Here is a 17,339-nt window from a genome sequence, read left to right as displayed (position 1 = left end):
AAAAACGATCGCAATTCTTAAGATTTTACTCCGCTTTTGTTTGCTTCATTAAACCGTACAAACAAAGGCGTCCATCATTGGTTTTCAAAGATACCAAATCGTTAGTAACAATTTTGTTCGCAGTTTGATCTAAAAACTATCGCATTTGAACTATGCTCACACTATTATCCTTCTCAACTTGGTTCTCAGTCGTCCTCGCCTTGAGCCACTTATTTAGGTTCTTTAATACCTCCGCCTCAGCTAGTAGCCAATAAATCTCTTTGGCGTTGGCGCATTAGCAAACAACTCAACGACTCTTATATTTAGCTATATTTGTACACTGATAGTTGCGTCATGGGTTGTTAAATCTAGACTGTGTTCTACACCACAATCAATATCCAAATAATAAATCACAACCAAGTTAAAAATAACTGTAACAGAAAACATGAAACAAAACCTGTTTGCCAGTATAAATACCATAATCCATTTGATGATCAAAGAAGTGTGACACATCAAGGAATACAATTTCCTTTTACAAAACCAAAATTTGTCTCAAAAGATTAACAGACTCAATCAACCAACACACACTACTTCCAAAACTTATCACAAAATGCAACACCAATGGTTACTTGGACTTGCCACTTGCCGCTAACTGGGATTCAGGCTGCAAAATTAAAACATAAACATATTAGCAAAATAACAGCGTAAATCGCAAAAATGAAGCCAATTTTTATTACAGAAGTCAAATATAAGTTTTACCTCCTTTTTGACAGGCTCTTCCTTTTCTGACAGAGTCAACTCAATATGGCAAGGAGATAACATATAAGCTATAAGCAAAAAACACAAATGTTTATTGTAAACATATTTGTATCTTTATGTATGTAAAATAACAGAAAACTTACGGTTAATTCTTCCATGAGCACGATAAGTCCTGCGTCTTTGTTTCTGAGCTTGGTTCACTTGTATGTGTGAAATAAAAAGTGCATCAACATCCAACCCTTTCACCTACAAATTAAATTTTTAAACATTAAGAAGCAATCAATTATTTTAAGTCATGAAAAATAACTCTTTGTTAACTTACCTCGGCATTGCTTTCAGCATTCTTGAGCAGATCCAAGATAAACTTTGCTGACTTTGCGGGCCAGCGACCTTGACCATTGGAATGTCGGTTCTTTGCCTGTGCAGTACGGCCCACACCCCTGCAAAAACGAGTGAAGGGTATAGCCTGCTTGTGGGCCAAAACATCTTCTAAATTTCTTTTAGCTTTGATTAAAGGCAACTTCCTGATAGCATGTGCAGTTTCTCTAGTATTCTACAAAAAACATACAGCTCATGAAAGTCAATAAATTTACTTGCCTAATCATTAATCAAGGCAGCACAAAACATTTTATAAATTACACAAAATGGCTTTCATAAAAGCATTAAAACAGCCAAACAATGATGTAAGTTAAATTACTTATGTTTCACTACAACAGTTAGCCCCAAAAAAACTGATAACATCAGGTATGTAGTAAAAGAAAAGGTTTTACAAAGAAGTTGTTGAAGTAGCTTGACTAAAGAGCAATTTGAATGCAAAAACAGTAAAAAAAAAAAAAGAAAAAAAGAAGTAGTTGAAGTGGCATCTGAGATCAGAACCCCTAGCCTTGCAGGCTGCAAAATAAAAACAATAGAAGAAATGATTAAAGATATAGTTGTTTCTGTCACACGTAGCTATGGTTACATACATTGTGTTTAATAATTAGTTGCTTACATTTGGTAGGATTATCAGGCTCTTTGGAGTACTTCTTCACCTGCAATGTAATATTATCAATATTATATGGTGATGAATGATAACACACAAGAATAGCATACCATGGCTACCTGCTAATCTCACTCTTTCCGGCGGCACACAACAGAAAGAAAGATGGATAGCAAACCTAGGAATTAAATATGCAGGCCGTTTGGGCCTCTTTAAACAAAAAATATATCTTCTTTTAGTTGTTGTGCTTGCATTATTCTATAGTTACAGATATTTTTGTTGTTTATTTATCGACTCATAGTTTGTTCTCAATCCAAGGAAATTTCTGAATTCGTCAGTATTTAGAAAGCAATTAAGTGATGGTGTCAAAATGCCTTAAAAAGTGTTCGAGATGTCGTTTTATATAATGTTGGATTGTATAAATACATACATTCTTGTTCAATGTCTAAACAACTTACACTGATGGGGTATATATAGTTAGTTCTTGGCGAAAGAAAGCGATTTTAATACTTTTCACATCTTAATTTACATTTACTTTTCATTTGTTAAATAAAATTTTATATTATTATTATTTTCGATTCATCCGCTCAACTACAACATAAATAGTGGTGTAGTTGTAGGAAGCTTGAGTTTCTTAACGGAGATTCAGGTTTGACCCTTACAACATTTTGTAGAGGGCATGAGTGGCTCAATGAAGGAAAATCTGTATCTTTTTGATCTTAGGTTCAATCCTGAGAGTTATACCACCGGTGGGCCTTAATTCGAGCATGTGGATTTTCCTGAAACTAGAGATAACTAGAAGACGCTTAAACGCGGGCGGGCGATTACCTCTAGCAATTCTGTACTTGTTTGTTGTTAAACAAAACCAAGGCGGGTAGTTGTTTCATGAAACATCTGTGACACTTTTGGGAGATGACAAAATTCTTCGTCTTGTTCATCATCACAATAATAATAATAATAATAATAATAATAATACCTTCCTTGGATCTGAATGAACATATAATAGATTAGGAGAAATGAAGCAGTACGTAAACATGACCTAGCTAATAATGAAAATGAAGATGAAAGGTGGTAAAGCAGTGGTGATATTTCTGGTAACCGTCCTGTTAATCGCATACTACTCAATTACCAATAATAATAATAATAATACTGGATTCAGTGATCTGAAATTATCATCGCAGTTATCATTCTTCGCCTTACCTAAATTCACCACTCCTCCATCACCATCACCATCACCAGCTGCTGCCTGTCGATCTCCTCCGCTTCGAGTTTTCATGTACGATTTGCCTAACCGGTTCAACGTAGGTATGCTCAACCATAACACGACTACTTACCACCGTGATGATTCCTCGCCGCTGAATGTTGAAAATCTGCCGGTGTGGCCGTATCATCCGCAGTTGCAACAGCAACACAGTGTCGAGTATTGGATGACGGCATCTCTTTTGCGTGTGCTTGATGATGATGATGATGAGCCGGTTAGGGTATTCGATCCTGAAGCTGCCGATGTGTTTTTCGTCCCGTTTTTTTCTTCCTTGAGCTTTAATACGCACGGGAGGAACATGACTGATCCCGATACTCAATTCGACCAACAATTGCAGGTATTATTATTATTATTATTATTATTAATGTTTAAGCTGGATGAATTTTAGATTCAATTTCGAACCTATATATAACCAATGTAATTAGGGAGTGTTTAATTGGATGTTAATAGCCACAGATGATATTCATTAACAAAATGTAATGTAATGTAATGTAATGTAATGTAATGCAGAACATAGGCTGGCTGAACACCAGAACCGGTTATTTGTTTATAAATGCTGATCGAATAGCTAGTTGCTAAAGAATCATTGGATCGAATATTTGCATAAGATGTTGAAACCTCATAAATAAACTTACTGATTTAATTTACTTCAAACTATTATTATTGTGTTCTTTGTTTGATGATGTTTAAATGTGACATTATTATATAACAAAAGAACATTAATAGATGCACATATGTATTTTTCCTTGGATAAACAAGAGCTAAGGCAACTTCTTCAATTAAAATTAAAAGAACAAAACACCTTCCTCAATAATTATGTTTGATGATCATAACTCACTGTTCATACCTCTGTAACCATTTCCAGTTGGAGTATTAGTTAAAAAAATTGTATGATGGGGGAAGGGGTGTTTAAAGTATGATAATTTGATATGTTTAAAATACAGGTTGACATGCTTGAATTCTTGAGGAAATCTGACTACTGGCAAAGGACTTCGGGAAGAGATCATGTGATTCCCATGCACCATCCCAACGCTTTCAGGTTCCTTCGGGAACAAGTGAACGCATCTATTCTAATCGTTGCAGATTTTGGGCGTTTCCCCAAAAGTATGTCAACTTTACAGAAAGACGTCGTCGCCCCTTATAAGCATGTTGTGGAATCTTTTCTGGATGATGGTGATGATTCTTCGAACCCTTACAAGTTGCGTACCACACTTCTGTTCTTCCGAGGAAGAACAGTGAGAAAAGCTGTAAGTCACAAAAAGAAAATTAATCAACTTCTGTTCTGTTCTCACAAAAACAAAAACAAAAACAAAAACAATCAATTTTAAGAGAACAAAATTTGTTGTGCAGGAAGGCAAAGTTCGCCGCAAGCTGGAGAAAATCCTGCAAGGTTATGACGATGTTCATTTCGAAGCAAGTTATGCTACAGGAGAAGGCATAAATGCTGTAAGTCCTTTGCCAGTAGTTAGATTTCCTTAAACTTACTGTTTTGAAGCTTATGCAGTTTTAAGGCTATGTTCTAAATACGCATATCTAAAGTCAAACCTATGGCGTGACCAGTCAACGCAGGGCATGAGGTCATCAAAATTCTGTCTGCATCCAGCAGGCGACACTCCTTCCTCCAACCGACTGTTCGATGCTATCGTGAGCCACTGCGTACCTGTGATTATTAGTGACCATATTGAGCTCCCTTTTGAGTCTGAGCTAGACTATTCCAAGTTCTCGCTTTTCTTTTCTGTAAACGATGCATTGGTTCCGGGCTACATGGTTGAACACCTAAGAAAAATACCCGAAAACGAGTGGCTTTTAATGTGGGCCCGCCTCAAAGAAATAGCACACCATTTTGAATATCAGTTCCCGCCAAAAAAAGACGATGCGGTTAATATGATATGGAGACAGGTTAGGAGTAAGGTTCCTGCTGAAAGACTTGCTGTAAATAGAAACCGAAGATTAACAATCCCCGATTGGTGGTGACAATGTCAACGCTGTCATATCATAACATGCGGTAACATGAGATGCCTTAAATGAATTTTGAGCAATTGGGTGAGACAAGTTGACTTTTGACACGGCACTGTAATTTCTTGTAGTGATTTTTGTCAAACTTTTGTATTAATCAAAGAGATCCAACATGTTACCATCTTTAAATACTCTTACCACTTGCCTTGTATATTTACACCCATTGACTTTGTAACATGATACTATTTCCAACACACTTCACATACAATATACATTTTACAACTTGACCTTAACGTTGACTTGGCATTGCTCTATAAGTTGAGGCATTTAGTTCATAATCAACCTCTTGCCATTTCTGTTAGATAGGAAATACCCGAATGCATAATGGTTGTCACGGTTATCGTTGTCGTATTGTTCTTCTTGGCCTCGTTGGCTTCTTCTACAGGTATGTTCTTGGATCTTGTTTTTCCGATAATCTTATTTCATCTAACGATTAAATCGATTTTTGTACTTAAACTTAAGAACATTCTACTCAAGCGGTCAAGCTACAAAATCCTGGTTTTGAATCTCCACCAACAAACCTAAACACAAATTCCACCTCCCAGCCGGTGCTCCTCGATACCAAAGCCAATGTGATTCCAGGTTGGTCATTTAACGGTACAGTCTGGTACGTGACAGCAGGTGGAAACATTTCCTTACCAGGAAACGGTCACGGGTTGCAGTTGGGTCCAAATGGTATGATTAACCAAACATTTAAAAGTGATGGAAGTTACGATTATGTCCTCACATTCACGCTTGCTCCGAGCAGCATGAGTTGTGCCAACAACTTAACAGCTGTAAATGTTTCGGGGCCCGGTAGATCACAAGTATTCTTCTTTAGAGAATCACTTGGGAACCAACTGTGGCAAACTTATGGTTATTCGATAGGGAGCAACGAGATCCGAAGTGGTATTGTGGGAATACAAATTCAAAGTCTTGTGAACAGTAGTCATGTCAATATGACCTGTTGGCCTATTGTCGACACGTTTTTGGTAAACGGGATTCACAGTCTAAGATTGTATGAAAGTATGTCAATCAAGACTCTTTTAGTTTTTATTTATAAGATTTGTGATGAATAATTATGTATATATGTTTGACAGATAACGGGTTTGTGAATAGTGGGTTCGAAGTTGGACCATCCTTCATCGATAACTCCTCGCAGGGTATCATACTTGAGGCTGATTCCGACAATGATCATTATAGTTTTCTCCAATCTCCACTACAATATTGGACCATATTAGGCACAGTAAAGTATATAGACTCAAAACACTATGCGGTTCCACGAGGACGTGGCGCAGTCGAGTTGCTTTCGGGTGATCCATCGGGAATTGAAGCAAAGGTATACTTCATGCAGCATGGGCAATTTAATGTAGACTTTATCATGGGCGATGCTAATGACTCGTGTGTGGGAGATTTAGTGGTTTTTTTGCAAGTTGGAAACTCGGTATGGAATTTCACGATGAAGAGTATTGGCGTTGGATCAAGAGAGCGACATTCGGTGTCGTTCAAGGCGGAATTCAGCAACACTAGTCGGTTCCGATTACTTTTTATAGGTTTAACGAGACTCGAACCAGTAGCGGCCAAGTCCTATGTGGACCTGTAATTGATAGCACCGTCCTTTCGTTTTCTAGTGGCTCAAGTCCAGCATCAGCATCAACACCAGCACAACTATATAACGGATTCGTGATATTTAGCTTCATTTTAGCAACGGTTTTTATTAATTTCTAGCATAAAGTAGGTTTATCGAATATCATCTTCATTTGTGTTTATTTGTCTATTCAGGCTCAAACTTTTATTAATCGCTGTAGTCTGTGACTCTTCTTGTATTCAGAAAATATCCAGTCTTTTGACTATGAAATAGCTCGTGTTTACGAATTTGACGGATTAAACCTAAAGAGTTTTCAAGAACCAGAACATGACATGAACATAAATACTAAAATCCAGCGGGCCCGACTATGACTCGTGTATCTACAGGCTAACACAAACACCACTTGTTTAACCCAAAATTCTATATTTTGGGTATACAGGAGACCGTATCAGATTTAAAGAGTAGACCAATCTATGAATAAAAAAAAAGTGAAATCCCAGTTTTGATTGTATTTATACAACACAGACTATGAAGCAAAGCTTGATGCATATAACAAACTTTTATAACACGCATTTGATTGAAAGAAACTTATCCACAGTATATGAAAGAAACAATAGAAATCAGAGAGGCATAGAATGAAGGAAAGATCGGATTCTTTGTAATAGCTCGGCTTTGACTGAATCAGGAACAGCAGCTGCATAAAAACAAATACGAAATCAAAAATATTAAGTTTGGATATGAGTTAAAAGTAAGAAGAAAAATGAAGTAGTTTTTGAGAAAGCTACCTCTGCCCTTGGGGGTAATGAGATGAACAAGGTCGTCAACAGTTACGTTATTCCGTCCTTTTTTCTTTGTAAATGACCTGTCGTTGGCATTAACATGAGAAAGCAGAGCGGAGCGAGTAATATAATATAGTAATTAAGAACCTGCCTGCAGAGGGACTTCATTTCATCTTTCCAGCCGCACTCAATAAGCCTTTCTCTCAACAGCTCCTTCAATCGTTCTTTCTCTCCACTCTCAATCAACTGTTTATTTATTGTTTATAAAAACAAAACAAATCAAACCTTACTACCTTATTAAACAAACTTCCAAATAATAATTGACAGACATACAGTAGGGCTGTCAAAACATGTTGAACACGACACAATAAGACACGATGACTTGTGGTAGTAAACATGAACACGAACATGGTTAGTAACAGGCTAACCAGTTAAGACCATAGAAGCAAATCATAACATCAATTAAAAATATTCTGACGGGCATGAGTAAAATGTGGTATGTATTTTTTAAATTAAAAATCTAGACAGGCTACTTACTATAACAGGTTAAGCTCAAACCCAAACATATTAAAACTCGTGTGACTGGCCTAACAGAGAGAGTTAAATGGAATGATAGATACACATACATACATACATACTTACTTTAATGTTAATAATTTCTTCAAGAGTTGGCTCCCGATGATCTGGATCTTCATCGTCTGGAGTAGGCGGACGTTTGATCGAAGAAGAACCCTTCCTAAATACACACATATATATATATATAGATATATACATCAATCAATTAACAATTAACAACAACAGAAGAAGAAGATATATTGAAATTGAAATCATAAGCTTAATTCAAACAACGAGCTTACATTATTATTATTATTATTCTTTTCAAGCCCTAGCTAGAATGATGAGAGGAGAGAATTTGGCAACACCACAAAGTGACGATGAAGAAAATTAAATAAATCTAAGGGGCCACTTTTATCAAAAGAAAATATGTGAAATTGGTTAGGTTTGATTAACAAAAGTCAAAACCAATTTATGATCGGTTTCGGTTCGGGTTTTGACCGGTCTCGGTTCGGTCAATCGTTTTAGATGAAGAACATTACGAACATGTTCTGAACCTACAATTTCAATTGGTTCCAAACCGGTTTCTATATAATCGGTTTCAAAACGGTCGGTTTCGGTTTGATTTTCGGGATGTTTCAATTAACTGGTTTATTTGCCCACCTCTACTACCATGTAGGCAGAGGAGATATAACTTAAGTAGCGTGTTGTGAGTTAACTTAATTTAATTAATATTTAAAATAAACAGAAAATATTAAAATTATGTAAATAAATGTGTGTATGTTTGAATATGATTGGTGTATGTTTGAATAAATGTGTGTAAATAAATGTGTGTATGTTTAAAGTGGGCCCATCCACCAAGAGAGGATGCCTCATAGTTGAAATGGCGTTGGGGAAGAAAAGGCTCATGGAGATTACGGTGTTGTGGAATGGCGACGCCATTTGATAATGACTAGGACTATGGTGTATGTTTTCTAATTCCACAATGGAGAGTCTTTACCAAACTATAGTCTATACACTACATACACATTAAATATTACTTATTTGATCCATTATTCAAAAACAAATTTTAACACGAGACTTTTTAATATCCACACCACTTAATTTATAATAAAATATAAATGATTAATTTGTGAGTGGTTTTTCTTTAGGCTCATCCAATCCTAGTATAAGAAATAACGGACATTATGCACCTTTAAGCACTAAACAAGTATATGACAACCATTACTCCATTTAATTTGTGTCTATCTATTATTAGTTGCAATAAGTAAAGAAAAAGTATTTTGTTTGTTGGTAGATGTAGTCTAAATATAACGTGAAGCGAAAAGACGTAGCGATGAAGTGATACAAATCACTATATGTAGACTTTAGTAATTATGTTGAATCGATCAAGAATGTATGTTTTGAGTTCTCATTAGCCTGGACCGAGTTTACTTTCTCAACAATAAATGATTGTGTTAAAGTTTCATGATAAACTAGATTACAACTTATATCTTAACATGATTGCCACTTGAACTAATTCATTATATTGATGTACGTATAAACTGTTGAAAATCAGGCCAAGAACGCGTATACAAAATTTGATCTCAACCAAATCAACTCTTTCTGTTTATTATAATTTTTGAAACTAACTACATATCCCTAACCATCTATTTATATTGGTTCTAAACATATTATGACTCAAACTTCTATTTTTTAGACTTTCAAACTAACGAGATAAACATAAACAAATTACCAACTGATAACTCAAAACATTTCAACGCCTTGAATAACCCCTTCAAATTTCACTTTCTTTAAAAACCAACCCATTAAGCTTCAGAATTAACTTCCAATATAAATGTGCATACAATAAGCATTCATATTTCACAAATATGCATTACCACTTGGACTAATATCTTGGAAAGACCATCATAGCTCATAGTACACAACATTAACTAATTTACTATACTCATTCATTAACTAAACATACATAAATTAAACTAAAGTTTTATGCCACAAAATGTAAAAAGTAATTAAAGATAAGATGTTTTGTTTTGCATGTGAGTGAATCTGAACTTGTTTAGTTCAAACATTTAATCAACCACCAAAACTATTCATGAAAAAAGAAGTTAAACCAATAAGCAGTTTCCAACCATCAAAATAACTACAAGTAATAGTAAAGTAAGTTTGTATTTATTACAATAGTAAAACTGATGGAGTAATATTTTATATCTTCCCAACACAACAACATGTACGTGTTAGTTAATATGGTTGGTTTGGAGGACGAACCGAGATCCGAACCGGGAGTGCTCGACCGGTACCAGAACCCCCACAGCTATTACACATCATCCGACCCGAACCAGCACAAGTTCGACACCCCGTATCGCCATCAGACCACCTGTTACAAAAACAGCTAACCCGACCGGTGCCATTGCAACTTGAACACCTTGGGAATTGACCTGACCCGGAACTACCGGGACCCATCATGGATTTTAACAGAGCCGCTCCGGCTAACACGCTTAGACCGGTTGCAACCTGAGTTAACACAACTGGACCCATATTGGAAATCAAATGTTTAGAGGAAGCAATGTGTTGTAGATTGATTGATAAGGCTAAGGAATACAAAGGATATTATTTTTAGTGGATAACGATTTGTGTTTGTGTATTGGGAAAATAGGATGGAGTGAAAATTGTAGTGGTGATAAAAATGTACACGTAGTGAGACACGAAAGATGTTATTATGGACACAATTTGTCTTCCTCCTTGTCCTCTTGTTTTGTTTTGGTGATTATGACTCAACTCTAGATTATACCAACAACATGATTATCAATTTATGTTGTATACTCAATTTTAATTATATGTAGGGAGCCAAGTACTTTATTTTATATTTTTAATTTTGAGACCATTGACTGAGCCGGGAGTTTTTACCTATAGGAGCACCTTTTCTACGGTGGTCAAAATAGTTGTAATGGTTTAATGATGTTACAACACAATTTGAATTAAAATCTCACTCTTGAACAAAACTGATTAAAAGTAACAAAAAGGTTATATATCCAAAATCATGGTTAAGCTATGTATTTAAGGTCCAAGTTTAACAGCTTTAAACATCATTAGTTTTTGGATGTCTTAAACATCTTAAAACTCTAGCTTGCTAGAAATTTAGGTCCATGAGGACACACATAAAAACTATGGTTCTTTTTTTCAACCAAAACCGATTCCTAAGGCAAATGTCGGTTTTACATGTTTTATTTGTCTGTTAAACGATTTTCTTAAACTTTGCTTTCATATATTTTATATTTCGTCTTTACAATGACCAAATCTTTTTCAAGATTTAAAAATATCCCATCGACGCATGATTTTATATCCGCGTTTCAACGTTTGATACATAACCTTTAAAATATTTTTTTTGGCTTAATAATTTATGTTTACGAATTTGTGTTGATACCGCTGATACTAACTGAATTTTTGTTATGCATATGATAATTTGTTGTATTTTGGCATTGACGGGTTTATTCTTTTGTTTGGTTTCGATGTCGTAACTTGATACATACTGACTTCGCGTCGACTTGCAGCGAGCTTATGGTTTAACGTTTCGATTTAACGGTTCCGTAGTGAAGTGCATGATCCTAAATCCTAGTTCGTATTTTAATAATAGGCTTGTTGCTTTATGCAGCTAAAAACACCTATGTGTCATTTGAGATGCACCAGACTAGAAACAAGTATGTCCATATAAAGGTAAAATATGTGAATATCCATAAATTTCTCTAAATCAAATATCAATCAATTGACCATCAAATACAAGTTAGGAATATTTGTGTGGCTGGTTATTGATCAATAACTAAATTTTCTGAGTGTATGTTTCTCTACAATCTACCTAAGGAACCTGCAACAAACCACACCAACATTTGGAAGAATCAAAATGCAGAACACCCTACGGGACAGCAAATTCTGCATAGTATTTTTCGCGGTCGCTATTATCGGCGGCACTTTTCTCGTTTCAAATTTCCTTGGCGTCGGTGACATGCCTCTTTTTTGCACCGAATCCATCTCCGATGAATTCCTCCCCACAACCACGACACCAATGCAACTCGACGCCATCCTCCACTACGCCACCTCCCAAATCGTCCCACAACAATCCATCGCAGAGATCACTGTCTCCTTCAACGTCCTCAAATCCATTTCCCCTTGTAACTTCCTCGTTTTCGGCTTAGGACACGACTCCCTCATGTGGGCCTCGTTTAACTCAAATGGCAAAACTTTATTCCTTGAAGAAGACGTCACGTGGGTCCGGAGCATCCTCAAAACGGCGCCAAATCTCAACGCTGCCATCATCAACTACCGGACCAAGGTCGCTGATGCCGACGAGCTTCTGAAATCATATCGGTCTGAACCCGAATGTGGTCCCTCCAAAGGTTATATTAAGGGGAACACACGCTGCAAGTTAGCAATCACGAATCTACCTGAGGAGGTGTATAATAACGAGTGGGATATGATAATGATTGATGCACCCAGGGGGTATTTTAACGAGGCGCCAGGGAGAATGGGGGCGATTTACTCGGCTGCTGTAATGGCACGTAACAGGAAAAAGCCAGGCGTGACACACGTGTTCTTACACGATGTGGATCGGAAGGTGGAGAAAGCTTACGCAGAGGAGTTTTTGTGTCGAAAGAATTTGAAGAAAGCCGTGGGAAGATTGTGGCACTTTGAGATACCACCGGTGGAGAATGTTACCGACAACAACGCTAGGTTTTGCTAGTATCATTTTGGTCTGTTTGTATGTTTTATGACATTTTAGAAAAAAAAAAAAACAAAGTTGTGTATATTGTGCTAATAGCGAAAAAGAGAATACTAAAAAGCAAAAGAAATAGTTAAGACAATGAATTGAATGTGACAAGTAAAGAATCGGATACATATAAGGAGCTAGCTACAGAAAATATTTCATCCGAACGTCTCTGCGCATAGCATTGTATACGGCTTGAACTTGTAAGAAAAGACAGTTGCATAGTATTTACTAGTCAAAATAATTTTAGATTTAGCAAATGCAGGCAATACTATGAAGTTTCTAAGCTCAATTATGTAAGAAAGAAAGAAAGAAATACCTGTTCACTGGAAACAACATGAACGGGTCCGATATTGACGGACACGTACTTCCCACCAGACGACATTTTCTGCTTGACATGACCCTGTTAGGATTAAAATTAGCAAGCACTTTGATTTCATAGAGACAAAGAAAGCCTATTATTGTTAATGTAGGTACCTGTGGAATAGGAGATTGAACAACTGACTCAACAGCAATAACCATAGCTTGCACAAAATCATCACCGCCATGGCTGTAAACGGTTGGGTAACTATTTACCCAAAACCAACAATTCAAATGGGCCTGGCCTGGCCTAACTATTCCTATAATCATTCATTAGCCATCAAAAATCTATTTGGACAGTTTGGAATTGGAATGATCAACTCGTTATTAAAAAAAAAATCCATGTTTAAAATTAAATAACAAAGCTATAAGCCTATTCGGTGTGACCTATTTACTTTAGGAAACCTACAAACTATTATTAAGCGACATCTCTCACTTAACTTTTGTAACAAAAACCAACCCCTAACTTGTTTTGAAGCAACATCATCACTCCTGCCCACTTTACAACTATATCATGTTGGTAATTTTTATGGGGAGTGCTAGTGGCAAGCAGAGGAGGTTGGCCAAGATATATTATTGTTAATTTCTAAACAAGAAAAGAACGAAATGTTTACATCAAAAGGCCGGCTTTGAAGGAGGGCGGGGTGGTCTACGTCCCCCGGCCTGTTCACCCTGGTAGGCCCATTTTTTTTTTATAATAATACTATATATAACGTATGAAAGAGGGACAAATTAAAACACTTTAGATTTAAGGGATTTACAAATTATTCAACGTACAATCTTTAATTGACAACTACAAAAGTTAAATAGATTAATAAATAATAGTTACAACATTAACCCCTTCACTTTACTTAACTTTTGTAAATTTTAAAAATTGTTACAACTATGATCTTTCACTCTTTTGTGATTTTTATTTTCATTTTTAACTCAACTTCCCTCATGATTTTTAAGCATTAATAACTTTTTCATGCGCTAATATTTTTTTAAAGAAATTACACCACAAAAACGAGTATGTTTTTCTCTTTAATTTGACTATCATATTGTTATAGTTTTTTAAATTTTAACAAATAACATTTTACGTAGGGGCATTTGCGATCTGGCTTGGTTTTAATGGTTTTTAAATTAAACCGTGAGTCAAACTGTTGGTAACCGGTTTTTGTCTTCGAAAACCGAAACGAACCTTTGAAAATTGTAAATAAACGGCCAAAAGTTAATGAAAAAAATCAATGGTGAAATCAAACCAATGTCCAATTTAAATGTTTTTTTGTTTCAAATCAAACAACGAACACCCATAAACGTGTTACATAATTACAAAGATATGTGTTTCCCGCTGCATAGCGCGGACACCCGTCTGGTTATTCTATATGTATATATTTTTAAGAGAAAGATGTATTATTCTTAATGTTTAAAGTCAATTACTCAACTTATTTAAATACATTTCTATAGAAAGAAAAATGTTTGTATAACCCAAATCATAACAAATAAACCAATTTAAACATATAGTCGTTTAAGCTCTATAAATTTATTAAATTTTTAACTAAATGCCCAAATTTTTTCTCGTATTCAACCCAAACTTTTCAATGATTTTTCAAAACGGCCCGAAAAAGAAGTTAAAACGGGCAAAATATAAAACCAATTTCTGTGTGTCTATTTTGACTTGAATTCGGTTGTTTTTGGTTTGATTGATCTATTAACACTTGACAATAATAATGTGTATGTAAGTAAATATCTAACGCCTCGGGAGTATGTACGTGGATATGATATGATATATGTATATGTATATAACCGACTGAGTGAGTGACTAGTCATTAAACAGATAGAGACAACCGCCTGCAGCTGGGTGCCGTTGCCATAATAAGAATAAGTTACATTATTATTATTAATTTCAAACCCAACTACTCCTCCCTCCTCATTAATCCATCCTCTTCCCAACCTTCAATTCAATCTCTCTCTCTCTCTCTCTCTATATATATATATATATATCTCCTCATACTATACTATACTCTTCATCTAAACAAACTGTCTACTTTTCAAAATGACACCATATTGTTTACTGGTAGTTTGCATGGCGGTGCTTTGTAGTTATGTTTGGGCGGAGGAGCAGTCGTTGGCGGAGCAGTGTTCGCAGCAGCTACCTCAGGTGATGACGTGTGTGGCGTTTGCTTCCGGCAAAGAGTCCACTCCACAGCAGAAGTGTTGTGACTCCGTCACCGCCATGAAAGAGAGCAATCCGGCGTGTCTGTGCTTCCTCATTCAGCAGATCCATAACGGAACCAATCCCGCTTTACAGAAGATGAATATTCAAGAGTCTCGTCTTCTTCAGCTGCCTTCTGCCTGCAAGATCGCTAATGCTAGCATCAGTGATTGCCCCAGTACGTACTAGTAATCTAAATCTAAATATTATTTTATTCATCAATAATAATATAATAGCTTTTGATAAAGCATTAGGAAGCACTTTTTCCATGATGCATGTTAACCCCAAATCTTATTTACTCGTCTACTTAATAATTTTAACGTTACTATATTTTTCAACCAACCAGGTCATGTCACATGATAATATCCCATCTTGACGCCTAGATTTAGAAAAATGTTAAAACAATTGGAATTTTTAGGATGGGATCTAGCTATCCAGGTTTTTTTACGCATGATAAAATTTTGTTGGTTGAAAATCTCGTCGGGTGATAAGTATAATTATTTATTAATTAGCAAGCTTACTAGATTTGAGTTGAACATTTTGGAAAAAAAAAAGGCTAGTTAAATCCATATTTTTTGTACTTCTACTTTGAATGACAAGCAAAATTAAACTTTTATTTCATGTGTAGATGGGTAACATACATTTATTTTTACTATTACTAGCAGATTGACATTTTGATCATTTTTTTCTTAAATTTTAGACTAGTTTTAGGATTTATTTCTTTTTTCCATTTACAAAAAAAAAAAAAAAAAAAAAAAAAACTCAAAACTGAACTTCAGAATTAAATTAGGTTGTTATTTACTTTAGGTAATGCTTAACAGGGTAGACTCTACTTGTTTCTAATTTAAACTTATATGATGATACTGGACATAGTTCAATTTTTTAGCCTAACTTTTCGATCATATTTATTATCTATGTTTGCATATATTTTTATACATGTCATGTCTTACCGGTTGTAGATTAATTATTTAATGATTATGCTTTATACCAATAATGAAATTATTTTTGTAATTTCTCATAACATGTTTAGTCACATCCATCCGTAAGCATAATATCCATCATATACAAAAAAAATATCGCCTCTTCAAAATTATTTTAAAATAATAAGTCGGTTTTCTCTTTTATAGACTTCTTTGACGGTTTCCCAAACAATATATTTAACGATAACATGTTGGTGTTTGGTAACAGTTGTGGCTATTTAATATTAATTGACTAGCATGCATGGTGTCAAATGGGAAGTACTCGTGGCTGTCTTTTAGACTTTTATTATTTGCTGCATCTTCATTTATTGCCTGTAACAAGCAACGTGCATGTACACACATGACAGTTGACAACATAAATCCTTATCTTTGTATATCACAAAGAATTATTGATGTAAAGTATCAATATGTATATATGTTGTATTGTTAAGATGATGTTGACTTATGTTTTGTTATATATATTGTAGAGCTCTTGAAGCTGCCAGCAAACTCACCGGATGCCGCAATTTTCAATAATGTTACAAGCACAGTTTCTCCAACAACAGGAGGAACGACGCCTACCTCTACAACTCCCTCAAACGGGTTCAAACATGAAGCGACGACATCCATTCTCGTTTCTGTATTTTGTTACCTTGTTTTCTTGATAAGTGGTTTAAGTGTCTAAATTTCAGTTATGGTCTTGAGTGATATTTTTAGTTTATGCTTACCAATAACCTTTTTACGACTTTTGATGCACCGAGATAGTTTATTTGTAGTTGCGTTTTTGGTTTGATATATAAAGTGTGTATGCTACTTCCACAAGCACTTTTAACTAGTTTTTACCTATGATTGAAGTTTGGATATGATTTATTTTTATATTTCCGTTTACTATCATATGAATATAGTTTATCAACCACTATTACCAATGCCACCACATTTTAATTTTTAAAAAACAGTAACAAACCAAAAATACTACTTTGTCTAGTGATAAATCACAATTTACATTTCAATCATTTGAAATATTTTAATTTTGTATTTTATTTCTTCAAATTTCTTTTAGTTTTTGACATACTTCAATTACTTACAAGAAAATCATAAACCAATTGCCTTTCTATTTATATATTTTTCCTCTCCCACTACCAACATCGAACCTGCGACCATTTGATTTTAAG

General features: G+C 35.2%; 5 protein-coding genes, 1 long non-coding RNA gene and 2 pseudogenes across 6 annotated transcripts; 4 read left to right on the top strand and 4 right to left on the bottom strand.

Annotated features, from left to right (window-relative positions):
- Positions 1-389: 389 nt before the first annotated feature.
- LOC143575969 (large ribosomal subunit protein uL22y-like) lies at positions 390-2,753 on the bottom strand. Its single transcript, XM_077060199.1, has 7 exons — positions 2,694-2,753; positions 1,730-1,769; positions 1,584-1,629; positions 1,061-1,286; positions 882-984; positions 739-806; positions 390-643 (listed from the first exon to the last, which is right to left on the bottom strand). The coding sequence occupies exons 1-7, from the start codon at positions 2,751-2,753 to the stop codon at positions 605-607; spliced, it is 582 nt and encodes a 193-aa protein (XP_076916314.1). The 3' UTR covers positions 390-604.
- Positions 2,754-2,766: 13 nt separating this feature from the next.
- On the top strand, positions 2,767-5,257 carry LOC143575968 (putative arabinosyltransferase ARAD1). Its single transcript, XM_077060198.1, has 4 exons — positions 2,767-3,315; positions 3,923-4,225; positions 4,329-4,424; positions 4,539-5,257. The coding sequence occupies exons 1-4, from the start codon at positions 2,767-2,769 to the stop codon at positions 4,950-4,952; spliced, it is 1,362 nt and encodes a 453-aa protein (XP_076916313.1). The 3' UTR covers positions 4,953-5,257.
- A 61-nt stretch (positions 5,258-5,318) lies between these two features.
- LOC143575967 (protein DUF642 L-GALACTONO-1,4-LACTONE-RESPONSIVE GENE 2-like) lies at positions 5,319-6,863 on the top strand (annotated as a pseudogene).
- A 144-nt stretch (positions 6,864-7,007) lies between these two features.
- On the bottom strand, positions 7,008-8,090 carry LOC143575966 (uncharacterized). The gene is made up of 4 exons (XM_077060197.1): positions 7,983-8,090; positions 7,492-7,586; positions 7,347-7,423; positions 7,008-7,255 (listed from the first exon to the last, which is right to left on the bottom strand). Exons 1-4 carry the CDS (start codon positions 8,088-8,090, stop codon positions 7,182-7,184), a joined length of 354 nt encoding a protein of 117 aa, XP_076916312.1. The 3' UTR covers positions 7,008-7,181.
- Positions 8,091-9,987: 1,897 nt separating this feature from the next.
- LOC143575980 (uncharacterized) lies at positions 9,988-10,524 on the bottom strand. The gene has a single exon (XM_077060205.1). It carries the CDS (start codon positions 10,431-10,433, stop codon positions 10,137-10,139), a length of 297 nt encoding a protein of 98 aa, XP_076916320.1. The 5' UTR covers positions 10,434-10,524; the 3' UTR covers positions 9,988-10,136.
- Positions 10,525-11,786: 1,262 nt separating this feature from the next.
- On the top strand, positions 11,787-12,635 carry LOC143575978 (arabinogalactan O-methyltransferase 1 pseudogene; annotated as a pseudogene).
- A 28-nt stretch (positions 12,636-12,663) lies between these two features.
- LOC143575979 (uncharacterized) lies at positions 12,664-13,201 on the bottom strand. Its single transcript, XR_013142867.1, has 3 exons — positions 13,132-13,201; positions 12,974-13,057; positions 12,664-12,848 (listed from the first exon to the last, which is right to left on the bottom strand). It is a non-coding gene; the product is annotated as an uncharacterized LOC143575979 (long non-coding RNA).
- A 1,863-nt stretch (positions 13,202-15,064) lies between these two features.
- Positions 15,065-16,979, top strand: LOC143575977 (non-specific lipid transfer protein GPI-anchored 1-like). Its single transcript, XM_077060204.1, has 2 exons — positions 15,065-15,386; positions 16,656-16,979. Exons 1-2 carry the CDS (start codon positions 15,080-15,082, stop codon positions 16,850-16,852), a joined length of 504 nt encoding a protein of 167 aa, XP_076916319.1. The 5' UTR covers positions 15,065-15,079; the 3' UTR covers positions 16,853-16,979.
- The last annotated feature ends 360 nt before the right edge of the window (positions 16,980-17,339 follow it).

This window comes from Bidens hawaiensis, unplaced genomic scaffold (assembly GCF_021521415.1).
Source record: "Bidens hawaiensis isolate Kalapana, Puna unplaced genomic scaffold, B.hawaiensis_p1.1 tig00027824_1, whole genome shotgun sequence".
Classification (NCBI taxonomy): domain Eukaryota; kingdom Viridiplantae; phylum Streptophyta; class Magnoliopsida; order Asterales; family Asteraceae; genus Bidens; species Bidens hawaiensis.
Note: the sequence above shows the minus strand (reverse complement) of the source record. Positions and strands in the feature narration are given on the sequence as shown.